Consider the following 15,424-nt stretch of genomic DNA (forward strand, 5'->3'; position numbering starts at 1 on the left):
ACTACATAATTACATGCACACAAACTAGCAAGATGCACAGAGGACAGACTATCACACGGGGATGTTATCTCATCTCTGATTGGCTCATATAAGAGATGCTATGATGCACTACTGAGCAGTGAATTCTCTTATCGTCTCAGTCTATGCACAGTAGGTTATTGTGTTGCGTCTACCCTGCATCTCACTCAGCAGACTTTGCACAAACACTGATAACACACACACAGCGGCCCAGAAGCCGCGTCCTTGGGAAAGCTGTGCTCTTGAATTTTGTCTCCTCAAACTAGTGAATGTGACTAGACTAAAACAATAATAACGTCACAGCAATTCATCAAAAGTACAATAATACGCCTCCAGTTCAGTCAGTACAGATAATTATCTTGTTCTCACAAACATCTCAACCCACAGGATTATGATCCAAACACACCCTTGACATTTAACACTTCATCTTCTAATAAATTAACAAATAAACTTTCTAAATTATATAAACATTTACCGTTACCTACATTTGATTTATTTGAATGTACAAACAACTAGTAAATCACATAAAAACAGTACAGACTTAAATTTAATTCAATCATTCATTAGTCTATAGTGCTTAAATAAGTAAATTATGAAATTAAATTTAAAGCAGCGACCTAGAAACTTAATTGTAATTTAAAACGGTGATGATACACTGGGCAACTTTTTGAGCAATGTTGCTGGAGAATGTTGCCGTCAACGGGTAACCAGGTGAGTCACAGGGCCCACGACCGATCTAAATTATTCAGATAGAAATTTGTTGCCCATTCTCAATGGGAAAGTTCCCAAGCAACAATCGCTCTGCAACATTGCTCAAAAAATTGCAATGTGTATCATCACCTTTAGGGTGTGTTCACACTTCAGTGCTCCATTCTTCTGGTCCAGACGAAAAAAAGAAAACGATACATTTAGACTAGTCCTGGTTCGCTTGGTGTTCACTGCCAACGCAACTAAAGATACAAAACAAAAAAAACACTGCTTTTTGATGTATATTTTGCAACAGAACAAACGAAACAATGCTGTGAGCTGGCCTAAATGCACTCTGTTAAAAATGTAAAAAAAGATCGAAAGGACGTCTCCGCTTCCTTCCACTGTAGAAAAATGAAGCCAAAATATCCCAGTAAGAGATGTTGCTGATTTCGTTGTACCAAGTCTGCCCACTAGTGATCCTGTGGTACCGCCCAGACCCCCACTCGCGCAAACTCAATCGCAAGCACAGCTGTCAATTATGACATTACACCAAGTAAAAAAAATAAAAATAAAAAAAAACCTTAATGGGAAAACGGACACTTGAACATATGTTTGTGTGACAAGAACTACTGAAAATGACAGAAACAATCTTTGGAAAAAAATATTTGAAGTGTAACTGGAATTTTTTTTATTTGGCTCGCGTCCCATTCGATTACATGGAGAGGGAGGGGTTTAAGACGTATACTGCAGCCAGCCACCAGGGGGCGCTTGACATGTTTTGGCTTCACTTTTCAGGATTTGTGCAGCACACATGGTAATATTTTTACGAACTTTACGAATTTTTACCATTGTGATGATCTTATAAAATGTGAAAAAGAAAAAAAAACAGCAGCAGGAATTGCTCCGATAAACATGCAAACTGCTGCTAGGAGACAGCATTTCCCACACCTGTAATGAACTGTAATGGGAAACAAAGCTCCTGTGATGAAAAGAACCAGGTGCTTCACCATTCTGTCTTTTTTAGGGTTGCATCTTGTGACATCACATCCTGTTTTGTGGTTCTTTTAAATGTCTTTGGTCCATGTGGTGTACATGTATCAGTCGAACTGCACCAGAGTTTGTTTTTGCACACCTGGGTTCAGCTGGCAGTGTTCACACTGAGCGCCGCCGCTCCCACCACGCGCATCATGCGCTGTGCGTAGGGCACCAAAAATCAATCATCATATCACAGTCATAATTATAATGCCGATATTATTTCAATATAGAAATAGTATTAGGCACTTTTTAGGGATGTATATAACAAAACAGGCGAAACAAGAGTATTTAATTGCTCTAGAAAGTAACAATGGTGCCGCCGCCGCCCCTCCCCTCAAACACACTCAACTTCCCAAGCTCAGTGGTCCTTTGGATTGCGCGTTATATAGTTAAAGTTAAACTTTATAACAGAGCATTTGCACCAGAGTTTGTTTTAATCGAGCCAAACCTAACAAGTGTGAACAGTTCTTAAGCTAAAAAAGGGCTGTTTAAATGCTACAAGTATGTAGAATACAGTCTCTTGAAATCTCACATCTCATATCAAAGCCTGTATGGACTAGTGAATAGATACTTCAAAAGACTCATTGTAGCTCTAAAACTGTGGATCAGGCCTGCAGCTGAAATAAAAGGGTGTAATAGTGACCTGACTCCTAATAGTGTTCTTTGTGTGGACAGTTAGATCAGCCTGGTCTCGTCCCAGCCTGCCTGTACCATCCCTCTCTGTAAAGACTGGGAGTGTGTGTGCCCCGTTAAACCCCCAGCCAAGAGCAAAAGAACCATGTCTGTATGGAGATCTTAAAAAGCACGAGCAAAGCTACTGAGAAACACAACAGCATATGCAAAATTAGTTGCAACGAAGCGGCGCTTATGTGCAGTGGTGCCGTTTAATCCTGAGAACAATGAACTGAAATGTTGAGGAATACGTTCAAAGAAAAACACTTTCACACTTGGTGTGAAGTGAAGTCAAATAGTTCTAGTTTTTTCTTATGTTTTTAGTTGTTTTGAGAAGTTCCTCTTACAGGCAATAAGTTATACACATGAAGACAATGCATTTCGCCATTGCGTCTTGACTCACATTGCTTTTTTGAAACATCCTGTTTAATTAAATGTCCACTACCCACATTTTTATATTAAAAAAGTCATTTTGCAATCATTAAAGGGATAGCTCACCGAGAAATAAAAAAAATCTATCACTTACTCACCCTCATGTCATTCCAAACCCAAAATACATTAGTTTATCTATGAAACGCATGAAGATATGTTTAACACTTTCCCTGGCTTTGACATGATAACTCTTCATTTATGAGAAAACGCTTCCCCGCCAAGTTTTTACAGCTTTCCGAGTTATCACTGTTATAAGGTAGGGGGCGCTATAACGCATTTCCTTATCGAATACAGAATCTTCTGCTCAAAACACAGGCAAAGAAGCAGCAGAAACGAGCGATCATATACATATGAAAAATAATGCGATCACAAACTGCATATATTAATCAAAATGGCCTAATGTTACTGAAAGAAATTTTGACCCAGGAAGTGCTATATGACTGTGCACGCATTAAGGGTTTTGATGGACTCGATCTACTCAATCTACTTTTGATCATCGTACTAAATAAGATCCAGATGTATTCTTTGACAAAAATGCGATTTTCTCAGCTTTTTGCTTAGAATGTTGCTTTTTTTAAAATTAAACTTACCCACATTTAAGTGTTGTCAAAGGAATGCATGAAGCTAGAATAACTTTTTTTTTTAAAGCAGAGGGTCTGGTCCTTTTATATAATGCATGTTCAGATATTCATACAACAAAATATACTGGGGGCCATGAAACTTTTGTGAAAATGACCAAAAGTGCTAAACCCTAAAACAACTTGTTTTTTGTTAAAGATCTGTAAGACTGGGGCTTTATTAGTGCTGTTCATTGATTCGAGTAAATTTTTTGACATTTGGGTATAAAGTGTTTTAATTCTACTACAATATGGTGTAAAAACGTCTGATTGCTGCCCTCTTCAGGTTGAACGGTGGCTACTGCACTTGAATTTTCCTATTGGAAGTTGTTTCCCCATATGACGTAAGCAGGTACCAGCTCACCACGCCCTTGGCATAGGCTCAGCCCCTGGTATAATAACATCTTGTTCCGTCAAAACCACTGTAGCGAGTCGAGTATTGAAAACGATCAGGATAGCGTATATTAGCATCTAGTTAGCATAGCATTTATATAGTTATTTAGATTATTTTGTGTATCCTAGGTAGTTAATTAGCATAGTTGTTAGTGTAGTATTGTTAGAAGTATAGTTAGTTAGTAGCATAGTATTGCATCAGTTAGGATAGCTTCAAGTTAGCGTAGATTTTTAACATTAGCTTTATCTGTATTTAGTACAGTGGTTAGGATGGGATGTAGGTGAAGTGTTGCTGGTTGCAACAACACTGCTGGACTGCAAAGCTTTCCATAGATATAAGCAATATATCTTAATAAACATTTAAGTTTTTGCTATTAAATGATCTAATTCAAAACGAAAACAAATATTCTCTGTTTATGTAATCTGTATGAAAAGATAGAGATGTCAGTAGTTCTCATGGCAACTCATTATCTGCTAATGTGAACATGCCTACAGATAGGGCTGTCGCGGTGAAAGAATTTCCCTTGCGGTAATTTTGAGTGGCTCAATAGCGCGATATGCGGTTTTACCGCCATTTATTTATTTATATTTATTTGCTATATAAGTACGTGTTATGATGTGGTCCGCATACACAAAAACAATGTAACCGAAACTAAACAGCGTCTCTGCGCATTGAAAGACTGTCACTCAGCGCGGAGTTGTTATGCCAACGGACTGTCTTTGAGTGAGTCATTAAACCGTTCATTCAACAAAAACGTTCAAAAAAGCGGATTCCTTAAATGATGTTTGTTTAACTTTGAGCTCCACTTTTCAAGGCTCAGCTGGCCAGCAATGCTTCACTTTTGGGCAAAGCTGAAGCAATGCTTCACTTAATAGAGACCAATGGCATTGATTCAATGCGTGACTCGGTGCTTTCCCCCCACGGCTTCCTCGCGCTGTGTAATGCTGACCAGCGCTGACGCCATTCATGGTAAATACCATGAATACAATTAAAAGGATGATAGCCTACGACAAATATTTCGCTTTCCTTGGAAACGGGAACCTTTTCACAAATATACATGACTTGACTTCAAAGACAGACGCAGGTAATCGCACGCACTCAGTCGAACACATTCACTGTCTGTTTAGGCTTAAGTCCAAATCCACGAATCCTCTGTACAAATCACCATGATAAACAGTCTTGTTATCATTATTAACTTATTTAACATTCAATACACATGGTACGAACTACGAAGGGTTGCCTTATGAAAAAAGAAAACGCGGTTCGCGGTTGCTGCGGTTACTTGCGTTTCTCTGCGGTTGGCCTGTCAGTAGCGCGGTACAGCAATATTGCGGTTATCGCGACAGCCCTACCTATAAAGAGTGAGCGCTAATGAAATGCGGGTCTCAGATGCACGCCCCCCCGTGCAGCCCTGCCCGCGGTTCGTACCCTCTATCTCCACTGGGCTCCGCACACTTTTCAATCATTTTTCAAATATTGCCAGTGGGTGGAGTCAGGCTCTGACCAGGGATTGAGTTACCCTTTAAATGCTGGCAGGGAAAGAGTTAAGGGAACCTGAGATATATCTGTATCTCCCTCCATGTCCATTCACCCAAAACTCTGTTCATTAGAACATCGTATAAGAAATCCATATGATTAGAGCGGTTTAATCAAAGTCTTCTGAAGAGACACAATCTTATACGAAGCCTTTATATGATTTAATTTAACGGATTTAATTTAGGCTTTTATTCACATAAGCGTTGATCAACGCACATGCATGGAGCACATCAAAAATGGTAAAAGAAGCTTTAAAAGTAATTGCTTGATGCGCAAAAAACAATATTATTGGCTCTTGCGCTAGCAGACACATGAGAATGAACCTCATTGGTTCTTACGGAAGCTCAAATGTGCATGCATGATGCATGAGAAGAGCAAACATTATTGGTTGCGTGTTAAGCTCTTTTGTCATGTCTTTGTTAACTTTTTGAAGCAAGTTTTGGTGGAATGGCCTTGCCATGAAAGGACAGGAATCTCATTTGTGTTTCAGAGATGAATGAATGTCTTATGGATTTGGAATGACATGAGTATGGGTCTACAATCCCTTTAAAAACACTGTTGAATAATAGTGCTAAATGTAAAAGTAATTTCAAAGTTAATACTACTGATTTTTCATAATGTCATAATTGAGATAAAATATAGAATTTAAATATCGGACATTTATCAATAATCTTCATTGCATAAAAATCCTTTTTGTCTACTGGTATTAGCCAAAATTTTTATGAGTACATCCCTAATCTCAAGTGAACATCCCCTAAAATGCATCTAATCAGTGTCAGCTGAACCTGAGGCCCATCTAAGGGTGCTTTCACACTGGCAGTTTAGTTCGAAACGGGGCACGGTTCGCATTGAAAATCACTAATGTGGACGCTGTCATGCAGACCCAGGTGCACACTGGGGTACGGAACACGAGACAACCTGAAGGAGGAAAGGCTACCTCGGGTGCGCACTTTTTCAGGAAGTAAATTTGCATGCGTTTTTCGCATGATTATGATGTATTTAGTTAATAAAATACATGTAAGGGATGATAGTGTTGATGATTTACCTTGGACACGAGCGAAATTGAGTCTGCGGTGTAATCACGCATAGCGCATGGAATCAGGGCAACAAATTAATGGAAATCCACTGTCTCCTCAAAAGTGTCCATTTGCAAGCAGCAGAAAGCCACCTTATGTAACACACACAGTAAACCTGTGCTGTTGTTCATCCAGCTGCCAATAGCACCAAATTAATAAAAAACACAATGTATTGACGTTGCCATTACGGCATCTATCCACATTATTAGTACTTGCAGCCTCTTCATCCTCCTCATTTTGCGAGATTTGTAAAATGTCCCCCGACTGAAAACTGTTTTTAAAAGAAAACCCACCACTACATGTCGACTTTACACCGGAGCTATCCTTTTTCTTTTTTTTTTGCGAGATCCGATCTGTTATCCAGATACAGAAGCCACTTGATGAGGACAGGTGTAAACGCAGTCTCCTGATTGGCTTATGATCCGATCTGCTTGATCGGATCACGGTGATCGCATGTTAAGTGTAAACGCACCCTGAAAGCACCCTTAATCTGATTAATTGGACGGGTCGTTCAGTCAAACCTGACTAGTCAGTTTAAAAAAAAAAAAGGGTCTAGTTTTGCACATGACAACATGATCTCGCTGACTATGATTCACCAACACCGTGTTCGTTCATTGGCCAGAAGAGAACTGGCGCCCTGACTGAGCCTGGTTTTTCCCAAGGTTTTTTTCTCCACTCCGATGGAATCCGGATTCCTTGCCGCTGTTGCCTCTGACTTGCTTAGTTGGGGACACTTAATATTCAACAATATTTTTGATCTGACTGTACTGACGCTGTTGTACGAGAACTAAACTGAGCTAGACGATGACGTCCGCTTCATAGATGAAATTAACTAATTTCTAATTTGATTATCTTTACAATGGAACTGAATCAACACTGAACTACCTTCGGCTGAACAACAGCTGAGCATTTTCCTGTTATCACTGTAAAGCTGCTTTGAAACAATCTGTATTGTATAAAGCGCTATATAAATAAAGGTGATATTGACTTTTCCCAATTTTCTCCATCCTGTTCTGTTCCTCTCGTGTGCAACGGCTTTCCATGTGATCTTAGGCAAGTCTAGTGATCTGGAAAATTACTGGACATACCAGAATGGAGTGTTTTTAGTGGGATACAGTGAAAAGGGGAGGCATGGCTCAGGAGACTAAAAACAGTAATCACAAGGGCATTCCAACAGGCATATGAATCGCTGACCCGAAGTGAAATGTGGACCCAAGATCAAGTTTCCTCTTGTTCAGACCGATCATGTCATTATTGGACTAAAAAAACAACAACACTGACACAGAAACATAACTAAGACATACACATGACCTCAGAGTCTGTTTGAGGAGGCTCCAAGAGAATCATGGAGTATTTACTAAAACAATGAAGCCTGGGTCTGGGCCAAAACTCAAAGGATGACACTCCCAACCCGACAAGCACCGTACCTTTCTCTCTTTGTGTCTTTAAGGCAGATAACCTCTTCTCAACCAGCAGTTACTAATGTATATAATGCTGGTGTCAAAAACGGCAGCAAATATGATGTGATAACTGAATTCAAGTTAAGTAAAAAGGTGAAAATGATGTAGATGCGTTCTCTTAAATCTCCTTTTTGAGGAAATTCCATTTTCTGAAAAAATTGTGGTACCGGTCGCAATGCCAGTTCAAACAGTTACAGTAACCGAGACACCGTGCAACACTCGCTGGCAAACCAATCTCAAAATAAACCTTTGAGATTCAAAGGGCCAAACCAGCGACTGGCCACCAAACATTTGCATTCTTACCAGTCAGCAACAGAGAAAAGCCTCTGGAGCAGCAGGACACCTCAAACCACCTCGCTCGCTCTCTCAACAAGGCTCCTCACAAGCTATTTTATGAATGAGACATCTGAAATACTCTGCAGCATTCACCAAAGACTCCCATTAACTGATATAATGCTATATCACTTAACTACATTAGTTAGAATGCAAATAGTCTGATCCGTCATGAAGCTTCAAGTCTTGTGTATTAGGCTACATACAGTCAAAAGTGTAGACACCCTCCAATACATTATTACTTCTTTCACAATATTAGAACAATAAAGTCATAAAAACTATGCGATCATGGAACACTAATATATGGGAAACAAATCACACTAAAACTCTTATATTTCAGCTTATTCAAAGAAGCCACTATTTACCTTGATTCTTTCAAGCAGCTTCAAGAGGTGCATCCTGGGATGGTTTGTGAATGCTTGACACTTATTGGCTGCTTTGCCTTCATTATCAAGTCCAACTCATTCATTTAAGAATGCAACAAATCATTAATATATTATTTAACAAAACTAAACTATTAGTTCATCATAAAAAACTTAACTAATTTTGTTGACTGGGATACAATTTTATATAAAGTGTTAGTTAGTTAGTTAATACAAAGTGTTACATTTACCATTTAGATGCCTTATGTTGTCATAAACAACAATATGTATAATATTCTATATAGGGGGTCTCATACAGGGCCTTGGGCCAACTAGGGGCCTTAAAAATCGTCACAGGTTGCCAAAGGGTGAATTAAATTGAATTATTTATTTATTTTCTAAATATTGAAATACAGATTATTTTATTACATACAATTAAATAAATTATGAAATATGAATTAAGTTTTGATTTAATTTTTATGTACTAAAATATTACTTTGGTAAATACAAATTTCATTATTTCGTATTTATTTAATTACGTATTCAAATAGATTAATTTAATACATAATTAAATGAATTTTAATTATAATTAAATGAATTTTAATTTAATCTAACTGTATATATATACACACACACACACACATACATACATACACACCCTTTTATATAATATACTTATATTATATAAACAAACTTATATTAATCGATTTGACAGCACGAAGTTGGAAAATAAGCAGGTTTGTCATCATTACAGGCACAGTAGAAATATAGGAATATTTAGCCTATGGGAACCCCTGTTCTATAGGAAACGACATACTGATGGTTGAGTTAACTGTATGCGTGAGTAATATTGCATCTAAAATGGCACATTATGACAGTGAATCACCATGTCAACCGCTCTACTGTGAACCGTTAAAACCTCTCCTGAAAGCAGATGTAAACCCAACAAACCACATGGACTATTTGTGTTTACAAGTTACTGCAGTGTGATGTGAAATAAACATGGCCCATCAGCTCTGGCTTCATATAAAATCAATATCTCTTCTGGATTGAAGATTTACCTGTGACATGTGAGCTGGGGCTGAGCCTCTCTGGAGACAGCCTTTCATGTTCAGGGGTTTGGAGGTGTTTGGCCCTGTGACCGCAGGACCACAACGACGAGGAGGAAGACGGGGAGGACGATAAATTAGAGGTAGGGGCTAAAGTGTCCCAGTTACAGCTGATCTGCTGGGAGGGAGAGCAGCACTGGGGGCTGACGTGCACACCTGTATAGGGTGAAGACGAGATTGCCACAGGTACCTGCGCGTGGGACGCTCTGGGGTTTGACGCGTTCACGGCGATAATGGGGCTAGTTCTTGAAGATGAGGAGGAAGATGAGGAAGAAGATGATGAGGAGGAGGAGGAGGGAGCGGAGGAAACCGCTGTGGCCGCGATGAACTGTGAACACGTCGCAGAGGAAGTGGACGTGGCTGCAGAAACGTTTGAGGCACTGGAGGAAAGGGATCGCGTGGGGCTCCGGCTGTGGGATCCGCTGCTGTGGCATTTACCGTTACCGGTGGAGAGGACTGTCCGTGTCTGTAGAGGGTGCTGTGTCTGCGTTTTCAGCTGGAAGGGAACCGTGGCTTTCATGGGCAGCAGGCGACCCAGTGAACTCACTCCAGCGGCGCTGATCCCCGGGGATCCGCTCGGGCTTCCCGCGGTCACTCCGCTGCAGTTAAACGTCGGAGATCCGTTTTTGCGAACTTTTTGAGACATTTTGTTCGCTGGGGAATCACACAAATCACAACATGAACACTTGAAACGTACGTTTACGGCTGTCTGGGGTGGTTAATGGTCTTTGGTGCCCTTGTCACTCCATGTGATGTCTGCTTTCTGCTCCCTGACTGGCAAAGCTGCAGCGTTTCACGAGCTCAAGTAAAACTGAGAGAGAATCAGAGCCACGCACCGTCAACTCGATACAACGCTCTGCCTCCTCGCCTATGATTGGCTGTTCGTTCTCCCCTCTCAACTTCTGATTGGTTAGAAAGTGTGTTCTCTAATTCCGTATAGTTCTTTATAATACACGCAGTTAGTAGCCTATTATGAGGAAAAGTTGGTACCATTTCGCAAAAAAAGAAGAAAAAAAGATAATTATGATTTATACTGGAGTTTTACAGGATTTCTTCACCGTATGTCTAACGCCACAATTGCTTGATCGTAAAAATGATCAGTTATGTTACTTTGTTTGCATCTTTTATGCAGGAATAAAACTTCAGCTTTGACTCACTGTTCTCAATCTGTTGTCGTTGTTATTTTGTTTTTTAAAAGGCAGCTTTTTCTGTCATTCGTAGTAGTAAAACACACGTGCTTGCTTAAAATTAATAATAATATGCTACCGTGTTATGTACTTGTGTGTATACATCATCTAAAATACACACGATCACTGCACTCAGCAAAGTAAAACTTTAATCTGAATGCTTTGCACTGTTATCTGAGTGGAAACTGTTGTGTGAGGAGGACTTTTGGTCATGATTCTGTGGTTGCCTTTACTACCCTCATGTGGCCACTTAATAAAATTAAAAACTTCAGTGTGGTTTTTAAATGATCCCAGAAATGGGATCCACTTTTCTACCAGATAGGAGGAAAAAAATAACAAGTAAACGTCATCTACAGGTTTTCATTCATATAATCTTTAATCAACTGAGTAACGCAGGGTTGTACAGCAAGCTTTATTTTCTAAATGGCATTTTAAAACATCTTCTGAATAGACTAAAAGCACGAGTTATCGTTTGTTCTTTTTCTCAAAGTGCTTACTTACAAGCTGTAATAGAAAACATGTCAGTGGCTTAAAAAAAATCCATCTATGCAGGGGCAAAATGAAAACTTTAGCTTCAATATGAACTCAAAAGTAAAAAACAAAACAAAACAGCAGCTTGTCAACAGACCCTTCATTCATTCACTCATACACACACCCAATATACAGTTGATGCTCCAAGTTTGTTTTATACATTAACCATTTTCATGTTGGTTTTACGAGTTTAATGAGTTCCAATCTGTAGGATTCAGTAACTGATTCATTTAAACTTTAAAGAGTTCGACTTTGTTTGGTTAATACCATCCTGCAACCTGACTGATTTAAAAAAGTCTAACTTCTCAAGGCCTGCTTCCAATATAAACAAGGCATGTAGGGTTTATGCATGTTTTGTAGAGTATTGTCTTTAAATGATTCAGTATTCATCAGCATGCTGTAAAACTGGACAATGGCTCTGGTGTAAACATCTTACATTATTAACAAGTAGCAGATGGACAGTCCTCCAGAACAAACTAAACTTCAAATGACTCAGCTCAGCACAACTCCATGTTTTAGCCACAATACTTTGGTCTAAAATCCTAAACGTTTGTTCATTGTATTCGAATTAGCATTGGAGGTTTGTTTAGACGTTTATTATGCAAATCATCCTCATTTCAGCTCATGATCTTCTGTTTGTAGAACAGTCTGACGTTACTGTGTTTATCTTCAGATAAATCTCACAGTGATTTAGCGTTGTTCTTGGTCCCAAAGCAACAGATGAAGAGTCTATATATGTGCATACAAATGCACTGTGTATTTACATTACAGAGGCTAGACTATATTACAAACATATACAAAAGTCAGACTGAAGCACTGTTGTTAGAATTGAAACTCCACTGTATAGCCTTATTTACAGACAGAAAAAGCCAGTGGAGGGGAAAAAATCTGATGATTTTTTTGAAAATTCCCCACTCTGAAGTGGTCAAAGTCCAAAGATAATGCGGACGTGTGCCAAATCATGGTTAATCCTCACATTCATAATAGAAAATGCATACAGCACGGTAGGAGCTCTCTGATTAAAAGCATACTATCTTAATTGCTTGGAAAGCAGGGCCTTGCTATTTGAGGGACTTTACCTCATCACAATGTAATTATTTAAATGGCTCATATTCATAGATTTCTGAAAAAAGACAAAAATATGAGGCCCATGTCATAGCTGTTAACTCTCGAAGTATAGATGATTTCAAAATTAGGATGTGACTCTTAAACTTGACCGTTCTGAAACTGTCAATTCCTCCCCGATTGTACACGATTGACTTGAAAAAGAGGGGTAGAAGGGTAAAAGAAAGAGAAAGAAACTACATGTTTCCAATGTGTTTGATTGAAAGTATTATTCAAATAAGATAATTGTACATGATTATAAACAACTTACTGATTCAACTTCATGAGAATAATAAACCCAGAGCGTGGGTTCTACATAAATTAAACACTTAAAAAAATAAAGGGAAAAAAAAAACGAATAAAATCATGATTTCTTATTCGTATACACTATAATGTCACTTGAGCTTATCTTTAACAGAAGCTAAAACCGGATTAAAGTAGCTAGCTGTGAGCTTCAGTCTGTACATGCTGTATATATTTTGTTCATGGCGTATGTATGTGCGTGTAAGCTTTCTGAAGCACACAGAGCCACGTCCACTGTCCTGGCAGCAATGGGAAGTGGAAAGTCTCATTTGACCGATGCCTTGTTAGCAGTGATTTGAGGAGCTCCGCTAAGCAGAAATAGACCCATACACACACATTTATATACACTCTCACAGAGGTAAAACTGCACTGAGCATGTGCAGAGAGGGACTTGATTATTCAGTGTTTTCAGAGAGCATGATTTCCAGCAGAAAGTCCAAGTTGATGACTGACTTGTAGTGTAACAGAAAAAACAACAACTACTGTCCTCCTTGAAGCTTGTGAGAAGTCGTCCATTGTGAACTTCCAGTACTTGAAGCAACTGTTTACATCCCTTTTCAAGAATGATGGGATTGGTGAAAAAGGTGTGGGATTGTCATTTGTGCGATGTTTCTCTAACGCAGTCGGGGTGGCCGAATGGACATAGGATTGCCACTGCTAAGTGCAGCACTTCGAAATACTAAACTAAAGACAAGAAAGAAACAAATGCGGCAAAACACATAGCAAAATTAAATTGTCTTATGGAGCACCTCAAAGCTAAAGTCTATTGCACATTTCAAAATATGATACAAAACTGAGTACATAGATACGTACAACAAATACAAAACATATGAATGTACTGTGGGTTAAAAGTTATTAAAGATGCAGTCAACCCTGTCTTAAAGACCACTGCCTTTTTTTAAATGGACATGATTTAAATTTCGTCCAATCTACCATGATTGTTAAATCAACAAATTGTCGTTTGCGTTTTTTCTGTTTTAAGACCAGTCTGGTCGGAGGATCCGTGATTAAGCTTACTTACAAAAAAAAAGTGCAACAAATGAAAGAACAACTGTAAAAACAATCATACTTGATTGAAAATGAAACGACAGAAACAAAATGGAAGCATTTTATGCCAATGTTGCTGCATAGCTGGGTTCGGTTTAAAGCGATTTCTTCAAAACAAGTTGGAGAAGTTCGACAACGTTAAGTGCTTGCCAAATTACGTCCCATCAAGAGTCTGCTTTCCAAAAATTGTTATTTTTTTTATTTCTTTTCGTCATCAGCTGGATCAGTTCTTGGAGCAAAATAGCGTACACAAACCCCTCCTGTGTTCAAAGTCTGATCTGGGCTCGTCCTCAAAAGAAAAGCCGAGATGCGAGTTCACAGGCAGGTCATATCTGGCGGGTCGGAGGTTAGAGCGGCGGTCGCGGTTCCGCCGCTGACCAGGAACACAGCGATGCTGGATTTTGATTGGCCAGAACTTGGGTGGCCGCCTCCAGACACTGCCATCCCCGTCTGCTGGCTGTGCCCGTTGTTGTTCACCTCTCCATCCAGCGTTTCTGAAGAGACGACCCAAGTGGAAGGACGCCACCTTTTCAAAGAATAAGGTGTCTTCACACGCTTCTTTATCTTCTCGGCCGATCCGGCTTTTCCTTCTTGTGACACGACCTCATCTAAAAGAGAAAAGAGTGGAATTTTAACAAACATCCTTGATTACAGTCCTACACGACAATAAAAAAACAACTGTGTCTTTTGCAATCTGCCGACTGGGAATACTAGCAGAACTGCTCCAAACATCCCGCCCAGTGAAGCACCAGAGAGTAGTATTTCAGCACACTCAAATTTGTGGTTGACCTTTCCCACACTAACTCTCTCAGTGTGCACTTGAGTCTGAATCATCGGGTTCGAGCGGTTCACGTCTCTGTTCGAGTCCGCATGAGGAATGTAAACACGTGAGCAGCATGACTCCTTGTTTTTTTCATCTTCCTGTTTAGCGTCTGATCCAGGGGTTCCAGTTACAGTGACAGACACGCCATCACATTCACATCTGTCTGTTAGCATCGCTTTTTATCGTCGCTGCCAACTGAGGCCGAACGTTTTCTGGATTCTTATCAGTGGAATTTCCTTCCTTCTCCACATCTAAACACTCCATCACAAAGAGCAGGAGAGCGGGACAGAGAGCACGATTAGCCACTCATCCCGTTTTCTACGAAACATTTGGCTTATGAGGAGATGTGCTCTTAATTATCTGGGCAAAGCAGGATATAGTGACCTCAGATGGGAAAACAGCCTGGCGTCTTCTTTTGGGTGGTTATTGTTTTTAGTCAGGCTGACACGCACACTGAAACAGAGTTATGAGTCTGTCTCCAAACTCATAACAACACTGGTCAACTGATACAGACATACCAATGGTGATTTATTTAAGACTGCACTGGAAATACAGCTTTCCAAAATATAACAGTTTTTATTCCTTGATAAGATAAGGAAATTTTGCTTCAATCTACATGAACTACAGGATTACATAAATTCATAGAGCGCCACTGAGGTGGGAACATATACTACCGTTCCAAAGTTTGGGGTCAG

The 15,424-nt window shown here is 39.5% G+C and overlaps 2 protein-coding genes across 3 annotated transcripts in view; both read right to left on the reverse strand.

Moving 5' to 3' along the window:
- The window catches only part of fam117bb (family with sequence similarity 117 member Bb), a 45,415-nt gene extending 34,811 nt beyond the window's left edge, over positions 1-10,604 (reverse strand). Inside the window, exon 1 of the mRNA XM_077217118.1 lies at positions 9,687-10,604. Coding sequence (XP_077073233.1) covers positions 9,687-10,380 — 694 coding nt within the window. The 5' untranslated portion in view covers positions 10,381-10,604. The remainder of the gene's footprint in view (positions 1-9,686) is intronic.
- A 668-nt stretch (positions 10,605-11,272) lies between these two features.
- Positions 11,273-15,424, reverse strand: part of bmpr2b (bone morphogenetic protein receptor, type II b (serine/threonine kinase)) — a 75,632-nt gene continuing 71,480 nt past the window's right edge. For both annotated transcript variants that reach the window (XM_077217115.1, XM_077217117.1), the window contains one exon: positions 11,273-14,514. In XM_077217115.1, the coding sequence (XP_077073230.1) occupies positions 14,222-14,514 (293 nt within the window). In that variant the 3' untranslated portion in view covers positions 11,273-14,221. The remainder of the gene's footprint in view (positions 14,515-15,424) is intronic.

The sequence above is a fragment of the Siphateles boraxobius genome, unplaced genomic scaffold, assembly GCF_051911475.1.
Source record: "Siphateles boraxobius isolate OS27281-9 unplaced genomic scaffold, OSU_SipBor_1 7, whole genome shotgun sequence".
NCBI classification, from domain to species: Eukaryota; Metazoa; Chordata; class Actinopteri; order Cypriniformes; family Leuciscidae; genus Siphateles; species Siphateles boraxobius.